Source organism: Heptranchias perlo, chromosome 20, assembly GCF_035084215.1.
Source record: "Heptranchias perlo isolate sHepPer1 chromosome 20, sHepPer1.hap1, whole genome shotgun sequence".
NCBI classification, from domain to species: Eukaryota; Metazoa; Chordata; class Chondrichthyes; order Hexanchiformes; family Hexanchidae; genus Heptranchias; species Heptranchias perlo.
Window position 1 is genome coordinate 49287490 of NC_090344.1, and position 27585 is coordinate 49315074.

The window sequence follows — 27585 nt, forward strand, 5'->3', positions numbered from 1 at the left end:
GCAACTAAATGTAGGGTAACTCACTACAATAACTAAATATAGAGTAACTCATTACAGTAACTAAATATAGGGTAATTCACGACAGTAACAAAATATAGGGTAACTCACTACAATAACTAAATATAGGGTAACTCATTACAGTAACTAAATATAGGGTAATTCACGACAGTAACAAAATATAGGGTAACTCATTACAGTAACTAAATATAGGGTAATTCACTGAGTCACTGAGTCTCGTCCTGTGTGGCAGAATTTGGGGTGGTGGAAGTTCTATTGACTGTTTCTGCAACCTCCCTTCATACAGCCTGAACCACCCTTTAACAGGGCTTCTGCCCTCAACGCCCAAGAGTTGATCCTTTCTCACCCTAATTGAGAATCCTGCTGCTCACCCCCTCCCACTCAAGGCTGTTGCTCCTTCAGAGATTCTTGCACTTATGCTTCCTGCAACTGAAAAAGTGATGTCCCCTTTTTAACTGGTTGCAACCTTTTAACGGCTGCTATACCATTCAATTTACCTTCCTCCCGTGGAAGAGAGGTATTACTGCTTTTTATCCACCTTGCATGGCGAATGAGGGCCCCAGGAAGGAGCTTCAGCTGGTTAGTGGAAGTCACCTGAGCGGACAGAAGTCCTGCTCCAACACTTACCGATCAATGGGAGGAAAATTCAGTCTGTAATGACGTCTGAAGACTGGCAACAGCAACATGCACTGTTTCGCATGAATTTTAGATGAAGAAGAAAGAAAGTCTTGCATTTATATAGCGCCTTTCATGACATCAGGACATCCCAAAGCACTTTACAGCCAACGAAGTACTTTTGAAATGTAGTCACTATTGTAATGTAGGAAACGCGGCAGACATTTTGCGCACAGCAAGGTCTGACAATCAGCAATGAGATGAATGACCAAATAATCTGTTTTTTTAGTGAATGTTGGTTGAGGGATGAATGTTGTTCAGAACACCAGAGACAGCTCCTCTGCTCTTCTTCAAATAGTGACATGGGACCTTTTATGTCCACCTGAGAGGGCAGATGGGGTCTCAGCTTAACGACTCATCCAAAAGACGGCATCTCCGAAAGTGCAACACTCTCAGTATTGCCCCGAAGTGTCAACTTGGATAATGTGCCCAAGTATCTGGGGTGGGATTTCTAGAGAGGAATGGAGGGCAAATAATTGAAAGCTTGCTCCCTTTTTGATTTGAGTACAGGGTGCCAGTGCAATGCTGAAAGGGTTAATTAGTCACACATTCCTGTCCTTCAGTATCTGCCCAGCAGCAGCCTCCTGTGACGGGGCTGGGCTCCACTCCATTGCATGGTAATTAAGAAGGAAGCAGGAAGTTGTCTGAGAAAATGATGACATTTAAGTGGCAGGAAGTGCCTTGCAAACTTTTGTTTGAGTTATTTGGACAGTAATGTGCATGAATCTCCTCGGTTAAAAGTTGAAAAAGGACTGATTTTCCTGTGGGGAATCATGGCAGCAGCAGCAGTAAGTAAAACTGGGAACTTAATCTTGTGTTTGTTGCCGTGTGTATCAGAAGTTTGTTTGAAGCAGCATTCACTCTGCTCTGCATTCTCTGTGCTGGGTCCTGGGATGGGTGAGTCCACTGAATTTGCTTTTTGCTGACTTGAGGCAGAGAGGCCCCAGCAAGCGAAGTTAAGGTTTCTCCCACAGTCGGTTGTTCATTTGTACTGCTTATTGTATCTTACTGAACAATTCACTTTGCAGGACATTCTGTTACGTGGCAAATTGTTTTCTTTGCCTCCACACTGAAGTCCTGCTTTGAGTCTTGGAAAAATTCACAGTTCTTTTTTTCTTGAACTTCAGTTCATGTTTTCTTTTGACACAAAGAAAGTGATGAAAGATGACCCATCTGTTCAGTGCCAACCACCTTTCTTTGTGGCAGTGCCTCACTGTCACGAGTGGACATATTTTCCTGTCTACTGTGTTTAAAATAATGGTAAACAATTTTACAACACCAAGTTATAGTCCAACAAATTTATTTTAAATTCCACAAGCTTTCGGAGGCTTCCTCCTTCGTCAGGTGAACGGTGTGGACGAAGGAGGAAGCCTCCGAAAGCTTGTGGAATTTAAAATAAATTTGTTGGACTATAACTTGGTGTTGTAAAATTGTTTACAATTGTCAACCCCAGTCCATCACCGGCATCTCCACATCATTTAAAATACTGATCCTTATACAACAATCTAATTTTGTTACAACAGAAACTGAGATGCTGTTTTTATTTTGGGTTGGTGGTAGAAGTTTTTGATGATTCCTCTTTACCTGTCCCCACTATCCTGACTTTTCTTAAACAAGAAACCCCATGATGATTTCATACCTGAGGAAATGGCAGCAATTTCTTGTCCAGGGGCAAATTCCTAATGGTTTGTCTTAGTGGAAAAATGTCTGTCACACCCTTGTTTTGTTTGCACTGACGTGATTTATAGTCACCTCATTATGTGGCATCATTGATGTGAAAATAACGCCCTTTTCTTTTCCCGCTCTAAAGCAGAAGATTGCCAAACACTTTCTTCAGGGAGTTGCTGCTCTTTGAAAATGTCTGTGCTGAGTTGGATGTGGAGACGCTGCAATTGGTATTTGCATCAATTAGGTTTAATATCTCATCCGAAAGATAACACCTTGACAGTGCCTTGACTGTCTCAAAGGGTCAGCCTAGACTATGTGCTCTAGTGCTGCTGAGGCAAGCTAGGACAATCCTCTAAGATGGCAGGGTTGAGAGGCAATATGGTTTTCATTTAAAATGTCTTGCTGTTTAATGACTGGAATAATGGGATGGATTTTAAAACCCTGAGGGGAGTGAGGAAGAGGGTCTGAACCATCTGTGCAAAAACAGTCTGAGGAGCAAGGTGTTGTGCCACAGTCTAACTATGGTGGGATCATTTCAACAAACCTGTTCCAACTCATTCAAAAAAGAAAATGTGCTGAGTCATGCAGAGCTCACCTGTACAACTATAGCAAGCTGTGGCCTTATATCGTGTGGTACTGTTGATATCTGGTGCGGTACCGATGATATCTGGTGTAATACTGATGATACTGGTGCGGTACTGATGATACCTGGTGTTGTACTTCTGATATATGATGCGGCACTGCTGATACCTGGTGCTGTTCTGTTGATACCTGATGCTGTACTGCTGATACGGTATCTCGTGCAGTACCTCTGATACCTGGTGCGGTACCTCTGATATCTCGTGCAGTACCTCTGATACCTGGTGCGGTACCTCTGATATCTGGTGCGGTACCTCTGATACCTGGTGCGGTATCTCTGATACCTGGTGCTGTACTGCTGATACAATGGGGAGCAGCACAGCCAAACTTGATGCTGTCCTCACCAAAGTGCACACACGTGCACTGGCTGGCGGTCAGGACGAGGATACCGGCCAGACCTTTCCCTTTTCTAACCTTGGCACCTAAGGTGTCAACCGCGACTCAGTTGGTAGCACTGTCGCCTCTGATTCAGAAGGTCATGGCTTCTCGTCCCACTCCAGAGACTTGAGCACAAAATTTAGGCTGACACTCCTGTGCATTACTGAGGGAGTGCTGCACTATTGGAGGTGTAATCTTTCAGATGAGATGTTAAACCGAGGACCCGTCTACCCTCTCAGGTGCACAGAAAAGATCCCACGGCACTATATCAAAGAAGAGCAGGGGAGTTCTCCCCGGTGGCCTAAGAACATAAGAACATAAGAAATAGGAGCATGAGTAGGCTATATGGCCCCTCGAGCCTGCTCCACCATTCAATCAATTATGGCTGATCTTCAACCTCAACTCCACTTTCCTACCCAATCCCCATATCCCAAGAGCCCAAAAATCTATCGATCTCAACCTTGAATATACTTAACGACTCAGCATCCACAGCCCTCTGGGGCAAAGAATTCCAAAGATTCACAACTCTCTGAGTGAAGAAATTCCTTCTCATCTCAGTCTTAAATGGCCGACCCCTTATCCTGAGACTATGCCCTCTAGTTTTAGACTCTCCAGTCAGGGGAAACAGCCTCCCAGCATCCACCCTGTCAAGCCCCCTCAGAATCTGATATGTTTCAATGGGATCACCTCTCACTCGTCTAAACTCCAGAGAATATAGGTCCATTCTACTCAATCTCTCCTCATTGGACAACCCTCTCATCCCAGGAATTAATCTAGTGAACCTTCGTTGACCTCCTCTAAGGCAAGTATATCCTTCTTTAGATAAGGAGACCAAAACGGTACGCAGTACTCCACGTGAGGTCTCACCAAAGCCCTGTGAAATTGTATTAAGACTTCCTTACTCTTGTCCTCCAACCCCCTTGCAATAAAGGCCAACATGCCATTTGCTTTCCTAATTGCGTGCTGTACCTGCATGCTAACTTTTTGTGTTTCTTGTACGAGGATACCCAAGTCTCTCTGGACACCAACATTTAATAGTTCCTCATCATTTAAAAATTATTCTGTTTTTCTATTCTTCCTACCAAAGCAAATAACCTCACATTTCCCCACATTATACTCCATCTGCCACCTTCTTGCCCACTCACTTAACCTGTCTGTATCCCTTTGCAAATTCTTTGTGCCCTCCTCACAGCTTACTTTCCCACCTAGCTTTGTATCATCAGCAAACTTGGAACAGCACCGATCCTTGCAGTACCCCACTAGTTACAGCCTGCCTTCCTGAAAATGACCCGTTTATCCCTACTCTCTGTTTTCTGTCATTAACCAATCCCCTATCCATGCCAATATATTACCCCCAAACCCATGAGCCCTTATCTTGGTAACAACCTTTTATGTGGCACCTTATCGAATGCCTTTTGAAAATCCAAATATACTACATCCGCTGGTTCCCCTTTATCTACGCTGCTTGTTACATTCTCAAAAACTCTAATAAATTTGTCAAACATGATTTCCCTTTCATAAAACCATGTTGACTCTGCCTAATCATAGTATGATTTTCTAAGTGCCCTGTTACCACTTCCTTAATAATGGATTCCAGCATTTTCCCGACGACTGATGTCAGGCTAGCTGGCCTGTAGTTCCCTGTTTTCTCTCTCCCTCCTTTCTTGAATAGCGGGGTAACATTTGCTACCTTCCAATTCGCTGGGACCATTCTAGAATCTAGGGAATTTTGGAAGATCATAACCAATACATCCGCTACTTCTCCAGCCATCTCTTTTAGAATCCTCGGATGAAGGCCATCAGGTCCAGCGGATTTATTGGCTTTTAATCCCATTAGTTTCTCAAGTACTTTTTCTCTGCTGATAATAATTACTTTAAGTTCCTCACTCCTGGCCAATATTTATCCCTCAACCAACATCACTAAAACAGATTATCTGGTCATTATCACATTTACTGTTCGTGGGACCTTGCTGAGCGCAAATTGGCTGCCACATTTCCTACATCACAACAGTGACTACACTTCAAAAGTATTTAATTGGCTGTAAAGCCCTTTGGAACACCCTGAGGTTGTGAAAGGTGCTATATAAATGCAAGTTCTTTATTTTGTCTGCAGTGCCCCTGCCAGCCCCTTCTGTGAACAGCTACATCAGCACAGGTTGATTCTTGAACTCAGCACCCTTCTGGTCTGTATGGCTCAGCTGTTCAGTGGATACACTTGGTCAGCCGTCAGACCAGCCGATGTCCAAGGAACAATGTGTCCATACGGCTCAGAGATGGACCGACATGTATTATAATGGACAGGGACACAATGCCAGCTGCAGTGCCTCAGCAGCTGATTAAAATGGTCCCGTGCCTTTCTTAGTTTATCACAAGTTTTGATGTTTTGTGACGGATGAGGAAGTGGCAGAATAGATTTCTGCTGAAGCTGTCAGCACAAAATGTGAAGCCTTGGGTCTACAGTCCAGTCTTTGTTCCACCTTTTCCCTTGTTTCCTGGAATAGATAGAAGCCAATTTCTTGTTGAACCAGTTGGACATTTCTTTACAAATTAAGGGAAAATTTATTTTCTTCGCTGTTTGCAGTGAAGTCGAAACACGCTCCACTGAAAAGAGGAAATTCTCTCCCCTCCCCCCGATAGCCAAATACATAAAGGCACCAGAAAGAATACAAGCCAGAAAGGTCCCAGGTTCAATCCCAGTCTATGCTGAGCTAGCTGGTCTCATTGGGGCAACAGTAGGAGTGCTACAATTGGCCTCAGCATTCCATGTAAGGGAGGGGAAAAATCAGACTCAGGGTTCCTGTCGCTCAGCTCCAACCAGGGACCCCTGCCGGAAATTGTGTGGACATTGGGTGAGGAGAGATTCGGGGTCGGCTGTGATCTACATAATAACAGTTACTGCGCTCCAAAAGTAATTCATGACGTGATAAGCTGCGGTATAAGTGCAAATATCATTAAATCACTCACTGAATCCTACTGTCCAGACTTACAGAAAAATGGCCACTTGGGTGAGGGAGGGAGGGCGGTCAATATCCATGGTTGCACAGCAAGATTCAGCGCCAGCAGAAGAGGGGAGGGGCGGAGGGGGGATAGAAACAGGATTATAACCATTATTATTCGCTAGTTGGCAGGCTCAGGTTTGTTCCAGATAGCATTTTCTGAAGGCTATCATTTTGTGTGGCAGCAGATGTTCCAATGATGACAAAGCAGTGGTTCAACAGTTTTAAAATTACCCCAACTACATCTGTGTGACATGTTTCCACTCTGGTCTCTCTTAGTCTGGTCTGACTTAGAGGTAGTTTTTGTACTGTATCCACGAATGCCAGGACTGAGACTGTCCCAATTAATTCACGTACATCTTCCCATCAGTCTGGACTGGATTTGAATCCAGGCCCCAGAAATGAAAGGTGAGTGTAGAGTTTTTGTGACAATTGGAAAAAAACACACTCGTTTTGCTCATGGTCTATTCTTGGCAATGTAACGCAAGTTGCAACTCTGCAACTTGCATTACATTGCCAAGAGTAGACCATGAGCAAAACAAGTAGCAGTAGCAGTGAATCTGCGTGCTCAACCAGCATTGTAACAGCCAGCGAACTGCGAGCTGCTCCTCTGCCAACCAGTGTAAGATTTAGATAACAACAATACTTCAAAATCCACTGAAGAGTTGTACAAGGGATAATGGCAGCAATAGCACAGTTATGTGCTTCTTAAAGGTATATGGGTTACCTTTTCATGGTGGATCAGTGGGTAAACATACAGAGCCGTCCAGATTTGGTCCCAAATTCCATCCCCAGTCTACTGAGTTAGCTGATCTCAGCTGGGGCAGCTGTAAGGGCACTACAACAGGCCTCAGTACCTCCAGGTTAGTGAGGGAATAATATCATCTCGGGCTCCTGCTCCTAATTGCTATCTGCTGACCCTGCTGGAAAGCGTGGGCGTATGGGCCTTGGGCAAGCATAGGATCAAGCTTGGCTGTGATGCTTTTGTGTTTAAATAGCCTATTAGCACTCACCGTCTGGGCTCACACATGAAGAATGGCCTCATTGACAAGACAGCAGAGAATGACTGGCACTCATGGATCTGCAGCCCAGTTACCTTCAGAGATGAGGGGTAAAAAGTGGCGGTGAGAGGTGGGGACAAGTAATGCGGCTTCTTGGGGTGGAAGGAGTATGTATATAATTTTTGAATATTTTTATTTACTATAAGGTGGCCTGCATGTCCTGCTCCTGAAAAATGTCTTCTTTAGTCATAGTGCGAAACATGGGGCACCCACTCTTTCAAAGATCTGCCCTTCCTTTTCAGAGAAAATGTGTTCGGTCGATCCAGCTTTAGGACTTGTTTCCCCATCCCCTCCCCCAAACTCTCGCTTGTTCCTAGCAAGTCAGCACTGGGGTTGAGCAGCTGGAGTCCATTATGTTGCATGAGCCCCGTTCTGATGGCGCCGGCTCCTGACGCACGGGCTTTGTAATCCTGCTGGGTTCCGCTACAGCCAGCAGCTGGTGAGAGCGGTAACACCGCTCCACGTAGTACAGGTGCTGCAGTTTTTTTCGATGTGCCTGCACCTCTGCAGGCCTTGGGTAAGTGAAATTGGAGTCATCACCCCAACCCCCAACCCCGTTTCGGACCAAGCCGTCCGAGTTTCGAGTGGTGAGTCTGGAAAATGTAAAACCAGGCTTCAATGAGCTTCAACCGTCTGGCAAGAGGCACGAAATAAGGAGAGCAGATGTTGCAAATCTGAACCTGTTCTTGGCAGCATCAGAGTCAAAGGATAAAGAAAAGGAATTTTAAAAACTAGTATCAGTAATGGTGGCCATGAAACTACCGGATTGTCATAAAAACCCATCTGGTTCACTAATGTCCTTTAGGGAAGGAAATCTGCCATCCTTACCCGGTCTGGCCTATATGTGACTCCAGACCCATAGCAATGTGGTTGATTCTTAATTGCCCTCTGAAATGGCCCAGCAAGCCACTCAGTTGTACAATCTTGCTAAAAAAAAGCCATAATAAGAATAAAACTGGATGGATCACCCAGCATTGGACACTAGGCACTGGACACGACAAAGGCAAACCAAGCCCAGTCGACCCTGCAAAGTCCTCCTCACAAACATATGGGGACTTGTGCCAAAATTGGGAGAGCTGTCCCACAGACCAGTCAAGCAACAACCTGACATAGCCACACTCACAGAATCATACCTTTCAGCCAACGTCTCAGACTTTTCCATCACCATCCCTGGTGATGGAGGGAAGGTCATTGTCCCACCGGCAGGACCGACCCACCAGAGGTGGCGGTACAGTGATATACAGTCAGGAGGGAGTGGCCCTGGGAGTCCTCAACATTGACTCCGGACCCCATGAAATCTCATGGCATCAGGTCAAACATGGGCAAGGAAACCTCCTGCTGATTACCACCTACTGTCCTCCCTCAGCTGATGAATCAGTCCTCCTCCATGTTGAGCACCACTTGGAGGAAGCACTGAGGATAGCAAGGGCACAGAATGTACTCTGGATGGGGGACTTCAGTGTCCATCACCAAGAGTGGCTCGGTAGCACCACTACTGAACGAGCTGGCCAAGTCCTGAAGGACATAGCTGCCAGACTGGGCCTGCAGCAGGTGGTGAGCGAACCAACACGAGGGAAAAAACCTACTTGACTTTGTCCTCACCAATCTACCTGTCGCAGATGCATCTGTCCATGACAGTATTGGTAGGAGTGACCACCGCACAGTCCTCGTGGCTGGAGTCATACCTAGCACAAAGGAAGATGGTAGCGGTTGTTGGAGGACAATCATCTCAGCCCTAGGACATTGCTGCAGGAGTTCCTCAGGGCAGTGTCCTAGGCCCAACCATCTTCAGCTGCTTCATCAATGACCTTCCCTCCATCATAAGGTCAGAAATGGGGATGTTTGCTGATGATTGCACAGTGTTCAGTTCCATTCGCAACCCGTCAGATAATGAAGCTGTCTGTGCCCGCATGCAGCAAGACCTGGACAACATCCAGGCTTGGGCTGATAAGTGGCAAGTAACATTCGCGCCAGATATGTGCCAGGCAATGATCATCTCCAACAAGAGAGGGTCTAACCACCTCCCCTTGACATTCAACGGCATTACCATCGCCGAATCCCCCACCATCAACATCCTGGGGGTCACCATTGACCAGAAACTTAACTGGGCCAGCCATATAAATACTGTGGCTACAAGAGCAGGTCAGAGGCTGGGTATTCTGCGGCGAGTGACTCACCTTCTGACTCCCCAAAGCCTTTCCACCATCTACAAGGCACAAGTCAGGAGCGTGATGGAATACTCTCCACTTGCCTGGATGAGTGCAGCTCCAAACACAGTCAAGAAGCTCGACATCATCCAGGACAAAGCAGCCCATTTGATTGGCACCCCATCCACCACCTTAAACATTCATTCCCTCCACCACCGACATACTGTGGCTGCAGTGTGTACCATCCACAGGATGCATTGTTGCAACTCGCCAAGGCTTCTTCGACAGCACCTCCCAAACCCGCGACCTCTACCACCTAGAAGGACAAGGGCAGCAGGCACATGGGAACAACACAACCTGCACGTTCCCCTCCAAGTCACACACCATCCCGACTTGGAAATAAATCGCCGTTCCTTCATCGTCGCTGGGTCAAAATCCTGGAACTCCCTTCCTAATAGCACAGTGGGAGAACCTTCACCACACGGACTGCAGCGGTTCAAGACGGCGGCTCACCACCACCTTCTCAAGGGCAATTAGGGATGGGCAATAAATGCTGGCCTCGCCAGCGACACCCACATCCCATGAACGAATGAAAAAAAAGTGTCACAAACTCCACTGTGTTGATATTTGAGATCAGGTCAGCAGAGGTCTGCAGTGACAGTATTAGCTATGGTCTGTCTCTTTGCCTCTCAGTTACTCTGCATTTTGTAAAGCATCTTTTTTATTTATTATTTCCCACTCTCCCCCACTTTTATTCTCTCCTCCTCTCCTGAAGACGCTGACTCTTGCACCAGATGTCCTTTGGAACCTCACCCATGTGACCATTCTTCTTGTGTGAGCCTGGATAATGAGTGCCGGCTGGCCAATCGACTACAGGGTGCATCACAGCCGAATGTGTTCCTGTCCTCACCCAATGTCCATAACACATGTGCAATTTCCAGCAGGGGTCACTGGACAATGAATAGGAGCAGGAACCCTCGTTGATTTTCCCCCTTCATGTCCCAGGGGCGTTGGACAGCAGTTGAGGGCATTATAAAGTGTCCTGTGCTAAATCAGGGGGAAAATGAGCCAGAGCTGCTGCTTCTGATCAGTATCCAGTTGGAAAGAGTCTGGAAGGGGCCATGGACCTGATTTTGGTGTTGTGATTCATGTCAGGTGAGCAGGTGCTGAACACACTGTTTATACAAAGGAGAAACTTTTACAGGTCAAACCTTATTTTTGGAAAGAACATTTCCACAAGCCCCGTTGAAATGCTTGTTATTTTGCAGTTGCCGGAAGTTGCTGCACTGAGATGAGCAGAAAGCTGGAATCCCCCTGGCTAGACTTCTTCTATCAATGGTGTGACGTGTTTGTTGCCTGGAATAGATAGAAGCCAATTTCTTGTTGAACCAGTTAGACATCTGAAACTAATCTGCACTGCACAAGGCAGCAGTGGAAATTTAACCTCCTGAGTGCTGTTCTGCCTTTTCAGGTGGATATAAAAGATCCCATGGTACGATTTGAAGAAGAGCAGGGGAGTTCTCTCAGTGTCCCGGCCAACATTCATCCCTCAATGCACACCACCAAAAAAAACCCAGATTATGCGATCATTCATCTCATTGCTGTGTGTGGGACCTAGCTGTGCGCAAATTGACTGCCGCATTTGTCGACAAAACAACACTGACTACACTTCACAAAGTAATCGACTGTTGTAAGGTGGTTGGAGCCTACTTGCACCTCCGTAGCATCGCCTGCCCCTACCTCAGCTCATCTGTTGCTGAAACTCTCATCCATAACCTCTCGACTTGACGATTCCAATGCTCTTCTGGCTGGCCCCCATCCTCCACCTGCTGTAAACTTCAGCTCATCCCATATCCCATCCCACACAGTCTCACTCACTCAGCATCTCTGTCCATGCTGACCGACAAGCTCTCAGTTCCCCAATGCCTCAATTTTAAAATTGTCATCCTCATGTTTAAATCCCTTCATGTCCTCGCTCCCCGCCCCCCCCCCCATCTCTGTAACCTCCTTCAGCCCCACAACTCCACTCCGCTGAATTTTCCATTCCTCTGACTCTGGCCTCTTGTGCACCCTCCCCACCCTTCACCCCACCATTGGTGACTGTGTCTTCACCTGCCTAGGCCCCATGCTCTGGAATTCCCTCCTTAAACCCCTCCATTTTGCCATTGTCTTCTCCTCCTTAAAGACCCTTCCTAAAACCCACTTCTTTGACAAGGTTTTTGATCACCCGTCCTAATATCCCTTTCCTTGGTTCAGTGTCCATTTTTCTTCTGTGAAGTGCCTTGGGACGTTTCTGCACACTAACGGCGTAATATAAATGCAAGTTGCTGTTGTCCAGTTTCCACGTTGAAGGCAGTATTACGTCCTGTGGTTTAAATGAAGTCACTGTTTGTGACAGTAAAGTTACCATGGCTGAGGGGTTACGAGAACTACTTTCATCTGATGTTGTCGCATTATAACCTGATGCTATGGGGTTTTTATAATATATGAAATATTTAAAATCTTTGCCAGGAGAAACTTGGATAAAAAGGTGAATAGAAATTAACAGGTGACTGAGATGGCAGTGACCAGAAGCTGCTTTTAACTGCTTTATGGCAGAAATGCAATTTCTATTATGAATATTGATTCATCTTGAGATAGGGCACCGTGCGTGGAGGAGGAACAGGGGCAGAGTTTTCAAACCCATCTCCTGTATTGCAGCTGTTGATGTACACTGTTGACCATTGCTGTGCTCTGTTGACCTTTGCTGTGCTCTGTTTACTGTTGCTGTGCTCTGTTGCCAGGAGGAAGGTCGTGTGAAGGAGGACCGTGTCCGGAGCCTCCAGAGTGATGTGGAAGGAGTGAAGACCATCATGTCTGAGAACGTCGACCGGATACTGGCTCGTGGAGAGAAGTTGGATGATCTCATGAACAAGACCGAGGACCTGCAAGCCAGTGTAAGATGGCGAAAATTATAAGATGGACATAGAAGCTCCCCTCATGACTCATTTGGTAAAATCAGTGAGGAATTGAGCTCTGCAGACCTGAAGGTCTCAGGTTCAATCCCTGGTTTGTGCTGAATTTACTTATCTCAGCTGGGGCAGCAGTAGGGGTGCAACAATTGGACTCAGCACCGCAGGACTTGGGGGGGGAAGATCAGCCAAGGCTCCTGAACTCACCTGATGACTGCATGTGTGTGGACATGTGCTTGGCTATGATGCCCTTCAAAGTCAAATACCTTGTTCACACTCACCGTCTCAGCTTACACATGAACAACAGTTATATGGCCGAGGTTCCAGAAGGTGTTCTCTACCATTGGAACCACACTCCATCGGGAGTCAGCGTCTTCAGGAAAGAAGGGGATTAAATGATGACCCTATTTATCCCCTCTTGCTGCCTTCTACTTCCATTGATTATGTTGAGGAGAGGGAGTCACTGTGGTATGTGACATCTTCACAAGTGCCATCAGCCAACGCTGCTCTAATGTCGCTGATAGGCTTACTTGTCAACCCTGAAGCAACATTGTCACAAGTATTTCAGAACAGTATAATGCTGGGTGTGTGAAATTTTCATAATGTGTCGACTTGATCTGTGAATAATGATCAGCATACAATTAGAGATTGTGTCCTTCTAAACTTTAGTTGTGTGTGGAAAGATCAATTTGAGCTGGATAACAGTGGGGTGAAGTACTGATGGGTACAAGTCTGTTACTAGGGGTGGGAGCAATTGGAGGAAATGAATTAAGAGTATCAGTTCCCCTTGTCAGAGGTGCTTTCCTTCGGTTGAGATGTTAAACTGATCTCTGTTCTGATGGTTCAGGTGGATGTTAAAGATCCCATGGCACAATCTGAAGACCAGCAGGAAATTCTCCCAATACCCTGATCAACATTTCTCCCTCCACCAAGACCATCGCAGAATGATTGTCTCATTTGCCTAAATAACAACAGTCACTGCACTTCCAAGTAACTTATTGTGTGAAGCACTTTGAGCGGTTTTGAAGTGATAGGGCGCAATCTAAATGCAACTGTTAGTTATTTTATTCTTTATACTTTCCCTTGCAGTCAGAACACTTCAAAACCACCTCACAGAAAGTGGCACGGAAATACTGGTGGAAGAACACAAAGATGATCATCCTGCTTGTGGTCATCGTCGGCATCGTCCTGGCCCTGATCATTCTCTTCGCCACAGGGGTCATTCCATCCTAACAGCAGGACGCCTTGGGGTATCTCAGCATGGTTCTTTTTTGTGTTGTGTACTAAGAAGTTTTGTGTTCTTTCTGTCCAGTCTATCCCCTGGTGTCGTGATGTAGGTGCACTCTTGGTCTTATTTTTTGTTAGTTTTGTGCTGTATATTTTCAGGATACACCCTTGCTGCACACAAACCTACAAAATCCTTTGTAAAAACTTACTTATGTAAATGTTGACTCAATAAATTATCAGGCAGAGAGCTGGAAATACCAGAAATGTCCTAAAATAATTGTTACTACCTTTTCTGTGAATTTTTTGCTCCTCAAGGTGAGAGATGTTCGTGCTGAGGAATGGAATACTTTGCATTTTAGGCTTCCAGTGTCAGCATCGAGCATTCTTAGGTCAGGTACAGCATAGATTATTATATATAGAGTAAAGTTTCCTCTACACTGTCCTATCAAACACTCCCAGGGCAGGTACAGCATGGGTTAGATACAGAGTAAAGTTCCCTCTACCTTATCCCATCAAACAATCCTCGGGCATGTACAGCACGGGTTAGATACAAATTAAATCTCCCTCTACCTTGTCCCATCAAACACTCTTTGGGTGGATACAGCACGGGTTAGATACAGAATAAAGTTCCCCCTACACTGTCCCAAAAATGTGCCTCACTCCCTACCCAGTAGAGTACCCCCTTCTACATTGATGTGACAATTTTCCATTTCCCACACCAGCTATTCTGTGCCTTCTCTGAGTCAAATTGCCAATTTGGTGTCAATTTTGCTGAATTCAGGACAACTTTGTGCTGTGATCCTCATGCACACGAGAAACTGGGTTGAGATTGTCCAAGCCTCATTTAATGTAGCACATTTACAAGGGAGATTTTCATCCCATTAGTCTGAGCTGGATGTAAATTTAAGTTCCAGGAGTGAAATTATAATGTCCCATCCTTACAAAATCACCTCTTAATGTAGCTGTTTCCTTGGTGTCACTTACTCTTGTCTGCAGGATACATGCTGCAATATTTGCCTGTTCATATTCCCTGATACATCAAATAAATCTCCAATCCGCCATTCATACACAATCAGCAAATTGCTGCTAACTGCTGGGGTAAGTTTCCACTATTCTGTTTAAAGATTAAATGTGTCACATTGACAGCACTTTTTCCTGTGCATTATCTTTGTGAAATTGTGGTATTGTTTCTGAGCAGTGCAGTGAAATATTCTACCCTTGGTTTCTACAGACTCACTCCCAACAATAACTCAAGGGATCTTGACACTCTCTCTGTTGGGCGGCTTGTAAATGTTATTGCCTCTCCTTGGTGGGTACGTGCAAACTCCTTTAACTTGTCGGGTGCAATCATCTGGTGTATTCTGAAGGGAAGCACTCCACTGCTCACATTGAGAGCTGCTTCTGTGCTCGTCAATAACGATGGTGTGGAACTTGGATCTGAATCGAAGAGCAAAGGAAATCAAGGTGCAAAGGAAAAAGCATGAATTTAATTGCTATTGAGATGCTGCTCCTTAAAGCACTGGGATCAGTGTTGGTGGTACAAAGTCTAATGTTAGAAAAGAAACAGAAAATTCTTTAAATACACAGCAGATCCATCAGCATCCGCGAGTGAGGGGTTAACGTTTCAGGGTAGAACCTTTATCAGAACTCTCAAAATATTAGCCTGTTTGCTCCTTCAGATGCTGACGAACCTGTTCTTAATTTCCAGCATTTTTCTGCTCTTTAACCACTAATACTAGAATTAATTTCCCACATGATAAAATGTTAAAACTTTTCTTTGAACACAAATAGGACCCTTGCAAGCCCTGCCGGGCCGCCATCGCAAGAATGTCTCGACTTTAAAATTCTCATCCTTGTTTTCAAATCCCTCCATGGTCTCGCCCCTCTCTATCTCTGTAAACTCCTCCAGCCCTACAACCCACCGAGATCTCTGCGTTGCTCCAATTCTTGCCTCTTGCGCATTCCCAATTTTAATTGCTCCACTATTGGCAGTCTTCAGCTGCCTGGACCCTAAGTTCTGGAATTCCCTCCCTAACCCTCTCCGCCTCGCTACCTCTCTCTCCTCGTTTAAGACGCTCCTTAAAACCTACCTCTTTGACCAAGCTTTTGGTCACCTGTCCTAATATCTCCTTATGTGGCTCGGTGTCAAATTTTGTTTGATAATCACTCCTGTGAAGCGCCTTGGGACGTTTTACTACATTAAAGGCGCTATATAAATCAAGTTGTTGTTTGTGTGCGTGTGTGTGTGTGTGTGTTTGGGTGGGGGGGTAGCTGGACAGCCTGCTGTAGGCCAACACCAGGCTGTGCTTGGATCTGTGACAACATGATTAGGCTCGCTCTGCTATCTGACACTCTTGCTGATCACGAGGGAGATGGTACAAACTGGTTAATGCTGGGTCAGAGCACTGTACTTAATATTATGATAAAAAGATGAGTGCACATGTTTTATAGCCATTTGGAAGGTGAGAATTGTATTTGCTCAATTGACTCCTGTGTACTGCAGCCTCAGTGACAAGTTAAACTGTGTGAAAACAAGCCAGCTCTGGGATCTCATTGAAAATGGACACCTTTCCTTACCTATAAGCAACCTATAACTATTTCATTGTTTTTTTGCCCATTGTCTCCCCTCCTCTCCTGACGGTGCTGGCATCCACAGGGGTATGGGGGTCAATGGCCCTCCAGTACCTCACTCAATTAGCCATTCTTCATGTGTGAACCTAAACAATGGCAGCAGGTTATTCAGCCGTGGGCAGCATCACAGCCAAGCCTGATCCTGTCGTCACCTGGTGACCAAGGGCATCCTTCCCACTCAGTGTCACTGAATAGCAATTAGGAGCAGGAACCCTGCTTAATTTTCCCCCTCCCAGTCCAAGGCGCTGAAACATATCAATTGCAGCTTCCCGACTGCTCCCAGCTGAGACGAACTAACTCAGCACAGCATTGGACCTTCTGAGCTGCGTAGCTCTGTATCACACGAGCTGTTGATCCCTGCTGAAAGTGCTGGGGAGGGTGGTCAATGTGAATCTGAGTGTTCGTCAGTTCTGTTGGGGCTTTAAGCTGGTGCTGGTCAGCTACCAAAACACCAGACCACATGTTCTCTCACTGAAGCTGGAACCTTCCTGGTCTGGTTGGCTCAGTGCTTTACCAGGTGATGAATTTCCCCAAAAGGCCATCGGAGGAGCTGTCTTGCTCATCCGTTCAAATTAAGGAGTGAGAGAGGGGAAACCAATCAGTTTGGTGAGAGCCATTCTCAGCTTCACCCAGCCTCTTCATGCAAGTTTGTTTCCAGCCTGTGAGAAGTAGATATGTAACCACAGAGCTGACCGACTGCAGGCAGTGTGGGTTAGATTGGAAATTTGTAATGTGTAACTTCACTGGTTCTTCTTGTGTGTTGTGCAAGTTAGATATTTCAACAGATGCCAGCTTTCTCTCTGGTATAGGCAAGCCTTCCAAATATTTGAACATGCACAACACTTCCTCACATTGGTTAACCGAGGTTGAATTGAAGATCCCTTAACTGTGGAAAAGGGTACAAGCGAATGTTGAACAGTTTTTAACTTTGTAATATTCTACCTTATTTGCTTTTAATGTGCTACGGTTCTGTGAATGATTAAAGTCTTGTTATCTCTGTGAGGGGCGGAGCTGAATCTCGTGTCGTTTTTATGTATGTTTTTCTTCTTTTCTCAGATTTCTCCTCTGCCGAAGGTGCTGACTCCCACTGGGGTAGAGGTTCCATGGGCACCAAGTGCTTTCTGGTACCTTGCCCAAGTCCTCATTCTTCATGTGTGAACCTAGACGTGAATGTGGGCAGGCTGTTTGACGATGGGAGCATCACAACTAGGCTTGATTTTAACCTTGCCCGATATCCACACATGTACTTTCCAGCAGGGGTCACTGGATAGTGATCAGGAGAGGGAACCCTTGGTGATTTCCTTTCCCTCCCTAACCCAAGGACACTGAAACCAGTTGTCATACCCCTCCTCTCCACCCTGGCTAACTCATTATAGTTAGATTACAGGATGAAGAAGTGGTATCATTCTTTTATCTCAACAAAGGAACTGAGTGCTGAGGTTATCAATTGCTCTCAGTACTTCCTTTTAATGCAACTGTTTCGAAATCCATTTCTGACCAATGTCTCTGGCCTTTGTGTGAGATTCATTTCCTTTTTCTTGACCACCTGCCTTTCAATTTTCTTCCTTTTCTCTTGTTGACTGTTACTGTGTTTCAGTACCCTCACCTGTGTAATCGATTTTCATGTGTGAGCTTCGGTAGTGACTGTCAGGATATTCAACTTTGCAGACATCACTGCCAAATCCTGCTCGAACCTGATGGCAGTAATCACTGGAAAGCTACCAGGAAAGTGAGAAGCATGGCTGATTTTTTAGCCTGCTCCGTAGCCCAGGCTCAGTGATGAGAATTATAGCACTTCTACTGCTCGGAAATCTCAGCACTGGCCAGAAATCAAATTTGGGCCCTTCGTGCTCTGAATGGCTCAGTAGCAGACAGGGTGATGGATATATACACTGAGTCAGTGGAGGAGCCCTTAATGGGCTGACCCAAGGCTATCGTGTGACTGATGAGAAGTTGGAGACAATGCCTTATTCTCTCCTCATACCAGCCTTGCACTGAAATTCTTTGCACTAAAAATGAATGGAACTGTTTATATTTCATGATTTGGCATTTTCACTTTCCTCCTTCCATCACTCCTACAAGTACCCGGAGCCTTAAGTTCCATTTCTGATGCTTTTTGCAATACATTGCTCTGGGGGTGCTACAGCCCATACAACTATCATTCATCCCCCTCCCCACCCCACACAGAAATTTAAATTCTATCAACATTAAGAGCCTAGATGGCTCAGTGGGTAAATGCACCACCCAGCGTGGTACTGACCTATACAGAGGAGGCAGGCACCAGGGTTTCCACTCCTGATCAATAGGCAGTGATCTTTGCAGGAAAATGCTCATGTGTGGGCATTGGACTTGGACAGGACTGGGCTCAGCTCTGGTGCACCTCCGTGATGATGGAATTGCTCGCTGAGCTCACTGACCAGATTCACATACGAAGAATGGCCGATTGGGATGATGATGGATGCCCATGGATCCATTCCCCAGTGAGAGTCGGTGCCTTCAGGAGAAGAGAGGAGAGGTTGGGGGAGGAAAGGAATTTTAACCAGGTAATTTTGCTGCTATAAAAAAAAAGAAATGTTTTGACATTTCTAAACCAGTTACCCTCATGATAGAGGTTATTCTGCAATGCAACGCTCCCAGTGGGGAGTGGAATCTGCAGGGAGCATATCTCGGAAAATCATGGGCACACAGCCCCGTCCATTAATTTCAGTGGACGGAAAATCGTGGGCTGCACGCCCACAATTTCCTGAGATGTGCTCCCAGTGAGTGCTGCTACTGGACTGTGCATTTTGTATACAACCTGGTGTCAAACACACAAAGGTACATCTGTCCATTTTTATCCTGTTTTTTTTAAATGAGTTCTACACCATGTGAAGGGCTTGCCAGACTAAAGGCTGTTACTAAGTAGCACAGACCTGATTGCAGCACACTTAATCTCTTCCTCAGCATGGTGTCAGTGTTTGCCTTGCTCAGTGACTGTTTAAAATGTAAACCACAGCACTTGTTGCAGATCAGTATGGAGTTTGCATCAGCACAATAACACCTCAAGAATGTGTAATTGCACAGGGCTCATGACCCCTCCACCATCTCACAAATACGTCATCACTAATAGATAAAATCATGAATCTGGCTTTCTCTTCGTGAATGTGTGTAGTGGTTGTGGGTTCAAGTCCCACTCCAGAGACGTCAGTACATTATCTTGGCTGACAATCCAGTGCAGTACTGAGGGAGTGCTGCACTGTCGGAGGTGCTGTCTTTTTGATGAGACATTAAACTGAGGCCCCGTCTGCCGTCTCAGGTGGAGGTAAAAGATCCCATAGCACTTTTTGAAGACGAGCAGGGGCGTTCTCCCCGGTGTCCTGGCCAATATTTATCCCTCAACCAACATCACTAAAAAAAAATTATCTGGTCATTATCACATTGCTGTTTGTGGGACCTTGCTGTGTGCAAATTGGCTGCTGCGTTTTCCTACATTACAACAGTGACTACACTTCAAAAGTACTTGATTGGCTGCAAAGCACTTTGGGATGTCCTGAGGTTGTGAAAGGCGCAATATAAATGCAAGTCTTTCTTTCTTTAGTGAAGGTACATTGCATTGGGTCCCTCCAATACTGTAAGCAGTCACAATTCTTAGTGTGAGTTCCCTTGTCGTCATTATACTCAGGGTGGGGGGGACATATACACAGAATTACATAGAATGTACAGCACAGAAACAGGCCATTCGGCTCAACTGGTCCATGCCGGTGTTTATACTCCACTCACAAGTCTTCTATATTCAGCGATACTGTCCCATAGGAGATCTGAATCTTCCTCCTGCAACAGGATTGCAATCTCTGTGTGTCTGGATAGCAGTAAATCGCATATTTTCTCTTGCTGACTCTGGTTAGAGTGTGAGACAGAAGAGAACGTTATGAAGATGGGACAACCCAGCATTCATAGCATTGGTGAAAGCTCTTTCATAAAACTAGTCTTAACAGAAATAAAGAAAACCCAAAGGCTGTTAAAGCTGGTGGCGGGTGCAGAGAGTGTCTCCTGCCCTTCAGCCTGACAGAGGTGAGATCAAGATTTCAGCATAGTGCAATACTGGATATGTGAAATTTTCACACTGTGTCCACGTGAAAAATGCTCTGCAGTACAATTCTAAATCACATGCATCCAAACCTGGCCTGTATCTGGAGAGAGCATTTTGAGCTGGATTACACTGAGGTGATGCATGGGTAGACACAGGACTGTCAGTAGGGTGGAAGCAATTGGAGGTGATGAACAGGCACAACATTTAAGTATGTTGTTTTTTTTCTCTGTAATTTTCTCCTTTCCTTTCTTGAAGGAGTTGACTCCTCCTTGAGGTATGGTTCAATGGTCACTTTGTTGTTCTCAGTGGCCATTTTTCATCAGTGAGCCTTGACATGCTATTCAACCATTGGGGACATCACAGCTGAGCCAGATCCCATCCCCATGCATCCAGGTGGGTGTACATCCAGCAGGGACCATTGGATAACGATCATTAGAAGAAGGTCCGACGACAATCATCACCGAGATTGGCTAACTGAGCACGGGTCAGGGTTTCCTTCCTTTTGCACGTCCATCAGAGGGAGTCATTAGTTGTAATTAAACCTTGCAGCTAGTCCAGCCTTTGGTCCATTTGCTGTAGCAACTGCAGTGATTGCGGTTATCTGTTTAATTCTGTTCGATGGACAGCCGATGGTGTGGGACCTCAGAATGGTGCACCCATCAACTCAGGCTGGTGTTCAGTGACTGCACTTCAAAAGTAATCCATTGGCAATGAAGCACTTTGAGACACCGAGGCCAGAAAGGCGTTATATAAATGATAGTTCTTCCATTATGGTCTTATCTACCTGTGCTGCCACCTTTAATGTACCTACACTCTCGCCTCTTAGTCAGAAGATTCTGAGTTCCAGAGACTTGAGCACATAATCTAGGCTGGAAACTTCTGTGCAGAACTGAGGGAGTGCTGCACTGTTGGAGGTGCAGTCCTTCAGAAGAGATGTTAAACCGAGGCCACATCTGCCCTCTCAGGTGGACGTAAAAGATCCGAACATACTATTCGAAGGAGAGCAGGGAAGTTCTCCCCGGTGTCCTGGCCAACATTTATCACTCAACCAACACCTAAAACAGGTTAACTGGTCATTTACCTCATTGCCATTTGTGGGAGCTTGATGTGAGCAAATTGGCTGCCGTGTTTCCTCCACTTCAAAAGTACTTCATTGGCTGTAAAGCGCTTTGAGACGTTCTGATGTCATGAAAGGTGCTATAGAAATGCGAGTCTTTCTTTTTTTTTTACACACAAAGTTCTCGTGCTCCTCTACTCCATTCATAAATGTAATGCTTTTACTGCTGCCCCAGCTGAGAACAGCTAATTCAGCAGACTGGCTGGTAAATACATATTAACAAAAAATAAATAAATGGTTCGAATATATTAAATTGTGAGGCGATATACGGAAACTTTCTTCCTGTAACTTCCATGCTCTGGAGCAGAGATTGGACCAGTTGTACTGAGTGTGCTTGTGTGAGGCAGCCTCCATTCAATTGGAGTGTGCAGGGAGCACGTGAGCCTGCAGTCTGCTGAAAGGACCAATTCCAAAGTTACCGTGCTGTGATCGGTTTAACGTCTTTTCTGAAAGGCTGCACCTCTGACAGTGCAGCACTCCCTCAGTTCTGCACAGAAGTTCCCAGCCTAGATTGTGTGGTATCAGCCCGTGGCTCAGTGGGTAGCATTCTCGCCAATGAGTCAGAAGGTCGTGGGTTCAAGCCCTACTCCACAGACTTGAGCACAAAATCTAGGCTGACACTCCAATGCAGTACTGACGGAGTGCTGCACTGTCGGAGATATTATAAACTGGATAGGCAAGTGGTGAAGGATAGAATACTACAGCTTGGTCTTCAGTTGCTTCCAAGCCTTTATTCACAGAGATCCACATTGCCCACTCCATCCCCTAGATAAGCTCTCCTATAAATGGATACAAGAGAGTCCCCAATTGATACACACCACCTGAGTACAAATAACACTAATTGATATAAATCACATGATACAATTAACAGGAGGTGCCGTCTTTCAGATGCGACGTAAAACCAAGGCCCCATCTGCCCTCCAAGGTGGATGTAAAAGATCCCACAGCACTATTTCGAAGAAGAGCAGGGGATTGTTCCCGGTGTCCTGGCCAATGTTTATCCCTCAACCAACATCACTAAAAAATAGATTATCTGGTCATTATCACTTTGCTGTTTGTGGGACCTTGCTGTGTGTAAATTGGCTGCCGCGTTTCCTACATTACAACAGTGACTACACTTCAAAAGTACTTTATTGGCTGTAACGCACTTTGAGATGTCATGAAAGGTGCTATATAAATGCAAGTCTTTCTTTAGATAAATATTGTTTAGTTACTGATCTGTGAGGAGAGTGTCCCAGGCAAACTGTAATGACGATTGGGGAGCTTCACTCTGCTGCCAGGCTTGATGTCTTCAAAAACAGGGGAAATTTGAGCAATAGCATTGTGTACCACCAGGAGGTCTCAGGCTCAATTCCTAGTCTGCACAAAGTTAGCTGGGCAGCTGTTGAAGTGTTAGAATTGGCATCAGTGCCTTTCCTAGGGAAGGAATAAATAATCAGCCAGGGTTCCCCAATCATTATCCTGCTGGAAAGCGCCTGTGTGTGGACATTGGCTGGGGGCAAAATCAGGCTGAGCAACGTGCAACCCACAGTTGAAAAGCTGCCCATTATCCAAGCTGACATGTAAATAACGGTCACTTCCGTAAGGTATGTCCACACACATGCACTTTTCAGCAGGAGTAACAGGATCGGTGTCAGGAATGGGAACCCTGGCTAATTTATCTCTAGTCCAGGGTACTGAGGTTATCTGCAGTGTTCCCATTGCTGCCTTGGTTAACATCAGTCAATCACAGCACGGACCGGGAATCAATCTGGGACTATCCGGTCTTGATGGATCAGTACCACATTGGGTGGCAGCTTCGCCCACTGAGAGACAAGGAGTGCTGCGAGGTTTTACTGTTTATTACTGTAACTCCCTATTTCCTTCTTGCAAGGAAGGAAGGAACTTTTACATTGAACCGTTTTCACATGACTTTAAATACTCTTTGAAAGAAAACAATGATTGTAATGAAGCAGGCATTAATATTCAAGTCAAGCACAATTACAGATTTTACGGCACACGAAAGGAATCTGCAGCATCAGCCTATTTTTTTGGAGCATGGAAATAAATGAAGTTTACTAAAATCTGAACAAAAAAACAGAGCCCTGGGAATCCACTTCATCCCTAGTCAACTGGGAATCCACCTCCCCCCTCCCCAGCTGGGAATACAACTCCCCCCTCCCCAGCAGGGAATCCACCTCCCCCTCCCCAGCAGGGAATACAACTCCCCCCTCCCCAGATGGGAATACACCTCCCTCCTCCCCAGCTGGGAATACAACTCCCCCCTCCCAGATGGGAATACACCTCCCCCCTCTCCAGCAGGGAATACAACTCCCCCCTCCCCAGCAGGGAATACAACTCCCCCCACCCCAGATGGGAATACACCTCCCCCCTCCCCAGCTGGGAATACAACTCCCCCCTCCCCAGCAGGGAATCCACCTCCTCCCTCCCCAGCGAGGAATCTACCTCCCGCCTCCCCAGCAGGGAATCCACCTTCCCCCTCCCCAGCAGGGAATACAACTCCCCCCTCCCCAGCTGGGAATACAACTCCCCCCTCCCCAGCTGGGGATACAACTCCCCCCTCCCCAGCAGGGAATACAACTCCCCACTCCCCAGCTGGGGATACAACTCCCCCCTCCCCAGCAGAGAATCAACCTCCTCCCCCCTCCCCAGCTGGGAATACACCTCCCCCCTCCCCAGCTGGGAATACAACTCCCCCCTCCCCAACAGAGAATCAACCTCCTCCCCCCTCCCCAGCTAGGAATCCACCTCCCCCTCCCCAGCTGGGAATACAACTCCCCCTCCCCAGCTAGGAATCCACCTCCCCCCTCCCCAGCTGGGAATACAACTCCCCCCTCCCCAGCTGGGAATACAACTCCCCCCTCCCCAGCATGGAATCAACCTCCTCCCTCCCCAGCGAGGAATCTACCTCCCCCCTCCCCAGCAGGGAATCCACCTCCCCCCTCCCCAGCTGGAATTCACTTCCTCCCTGCCAGCTGGGAATCCACTTCCCCCCTCCCCAGCTGGGAATCCACTTCCCCCCTCCCCAGCTGGGAATCCACTTCCCCCCTCCCCAGCTCGGAATCCACCCCCCCTCCCCAGCTGGGAATCCACCTCCCCCTCCCCAGCTGGGAATTCCTTCCCCCCCTCCCCAGCTGGGAATTCCTTCCCCCCACCCCAGATGGGAATCCACCTCCCCCCTCCACAGCTGGGAATCCACCTCCCCCCTCCACAGCTGGGAAGACACTACCCCCCACCCACCCCCCCCACCACAAGTTGGGGATCCACCTCCCTCCCCCAGCTGCCTGAGGCCTCAGTGAGTTTATCCATTCAGAAGCTGAGCCATACACACCAGCAGTGGACAATCAGTCCGGGCTCCTGCTCTTGACCACAATCCTGTGACCTCCCCCCACCCCCTCCCCTCCCCACCTCAGAAGTGCACGTGTGAATGTCAGGAGAGGACAGACCATAAGACCATAAGAGAGAGGAGCAGGAGCAGGCCATTCGGCCCCTCGAGCCTGCTCCGCCATTTAATGAGATCATGGCTGATCTGATTTTTACCTCAACTCCACTTTCCCGCCTTTTCCCCATATCCTTTGATTCCCTCGCTGATCAAAAATTTGTCGAACTCAGCCTTGAATGTATTCAATGACTCAGCCTCCACAGCTTTTTGGGGTAAAGAATTCCAAAGATTCACGACCCTCTGGGAGAAGAAATTCCTCCTCATTTCCGTCTTAAACGGGCGACCCCTTATTCTGAGATCATGCCCCCTAGTTTTAGATTCCCCCATGAGGGGTAACATCCTCTCAGCATCTGCCTCTCAGAATCTTGCATGTTTCAATAAGATCTCCTCTCATTCTTCTAAACTCCAATGAGTATAGACCCAACCTGTTCAATCTTTCTTCATAAGACAACCCTTCCATATCCGGAATCAACCTTGTGAACCTTCTTTGAACTGCCTCCAATGCAAGTACGTCCTTCCTTAAATAAGGGCACCAGAAATGGACGCAGTACTCCAGGTGTGGCCTCACCAGCACCCTGTACAGTTGTAGCATGACTTCCCTGCTTTTATACTCCATCCCCCTGGAAATAAAGGCCAATATTCAGTTTGCCTTCCGGATTACCTGCTGCCCCGTATATTGACATTTTGTGTTTCATGTACGAGGACACCCAGATCCCTCTGTACTGCAGCATTTTGTCGTAATTCTCCATTCAAATAATATTTTGCTTTTTTATTTTTCCTCCCAAAGTGGATGACTTCACATTTTCCCACATTATATTCCATCTGCCAAATGTTTGCCCATTCGCTTAACCTGTCACTATCCCTTTGCAGACACTTTGGACTCGATTTTCGCACCCCCGGGCGGGTGTGTTCGTGGCGGGGGGGTTGCGAAAATCAGGGATTCCCAGGGCGGGTCTGGAGCCCGGCTCCAACCCGCCCACTTCCGGGTTCCCCGGTGACGCGCTGACATGCGAGCGCAGCCCCCGCATGTGGGACTCCCGCCGGCAATTAAAGCCGGCGGGGTGTCACTTAAAAGTACTTAAACAGGTACTTCAGGTCGTTTACAGACCTGATTGACCTGATATTTTAGGAGGGGTGGGATTTTGAAATGAACTGAGACTGTTTCCCGTACTGGGGGAAACACTCCCAGGTCAAATGGACGTGTTGCAGCCATCAGCCTGTTGCAGATGCAAAGGTCCATTTGACAGGTGGGGGGGGGGGTGCGGGGAGACCCTCACTCATTGCAGGAAACCACTCTGTCACTTTGGGCAAAGTTTGGCCTCCACCACCCTCCTCCGAACAATAAAATTCACAAACTCGCACACTTACCCCGATGTTCAGACACATTTACCGACCTTGCGGACCCCCTCAAACGTACATCTTCCGGATGGGGGCCGCCGTAGCTGCAGTCATGACCTCCTCGGAGGACGAACAGCATCACCAGCTTCGCCGTCCACCTCTGACACGTGGAGCTCCACAACACAGTGCTGTGACACATCCACCTGCACAGCAGGAGGGAGGGCAACCGCAGAGAGAGATGCGTTGCAGAAGGCACTACCCTCGCCACAGGGTCCACAGACCGAGGCTCAGCTTCCTGGACCTCTCTGAGCAGCAGTGCACATAGAGGCTCGGAGTCACTTGACATGTAGTCGTGGACATCTGCAGCCTCCTTCATGCCAAGCTGCTCCCAGCTGGCCCGGACACCATCTTCTTACCTGTCGCTGTCAAAGTCACCACTGTCCTCAACAACTTCTCCTTCGCATCCTTCCAGGGTGCCACCGGGGACATCGCCGACGTCTCTCAGTCGTCTGCACAAAAGAGCCCTGCAAATACACCTACACCCACTCTGCAGTGACCCAGTGGGTGGCATCAAGTGTGCGTGTTCATGGTGAACCCCATGAAAGGGACCTATCCCACAAGCCAGGCAAGAATGGGCAAGACGTGGCAGTAGTGATGATAATAATAGGATTTATTGTGCATGTGGCGGAAAACAAATATAAATAAAAAACATGACAAATTGTCAGACACCCTTGTGCATTCCCTTTGTGCTCACAAAACCTTCGCCTTGCGTTTACGGGAACCCCTACGTGGTGCTACCCCTGTGGCTTCAGCAGAGGTAGTGGCAGGTTGCTCTTGTCCATGCCCTGACCGATGAGATGCTTTGGGCCGACGCCTTCTGGGTTTCGGTGCCCGTGAAGGCGCCTCCAAAGACTGTTCCACCTGCACCTGTGCAGGGGCAGACTCGGCCAACTGGAGAGGGGGCAGCATTGCGGGTACTGGTTGAGAGGGGGGCAACAGGTGAGATGTGGGAGCACTTTGAGTGGCGTCCCCACTTCCATGTCTCCTTTCACCATCATCCCTCTCCTGGCCCAGGCCCACATCACTCCTTCCACACTGCTGGATGAAGTTTGGAGGGCTTGTGTGTGGCCTTGGAAGGCCACTTGTAAAGTCTCTGTCAGCCTGTTTAAGGCGGTAGAATGTTGCTCATCCTGAATCCGAACGGCCGTTGTCAGGGCCTCAATGGACT

General features: G+C 47.0%; 2 protein-coding genes across 2 annotated transcripts in view; one reads left to right on the top strand and one right to left on the bottom strand.

Annotated features, from left to right (window-relative positions):
- Nucleotides 1–27585, bottom strand: part of ggcx (gamma-glutamyl carboxylase) — a 78004-nt gene that overhangs the window by 46241 nt on the left and 4178 nt on the right. The window lies entirely within an intron of this gene.
- LOC137335835 (vesicle-associated membrane protein 8-like) lies at nucleotides 1321–17393 on the top strand. Its single transcript, XM_068001297.1, has 3 exons — nucleotides 1321–1481; nucleotides 12366–12518; nucleotides 13623–17393. The coding sequence occupies exons 1-3, from the start codon at nucleotides 1467–1469 to the stop codon at nucleotides 13764–13766; spliced, it is 312 nt and encodes a 103-aa protein (XP_067857398.1). The 5' UTR covers nucleotides 1321–1466; the 3' UTR covers nucleotides 13767–17393.

Bases quoted from the DNA above. Each gene is read 5' to 3' on its own strand.
- LOC137335835 (XM_068001297.1), top strand. The intron at 12,519-13,622 runs GTAAGATGGCGA...TTTCCCTTGCAG, and splicing joins CCGAGGACCTGCAAGCCAGT to TCAGAACACTTCAAAACCAC.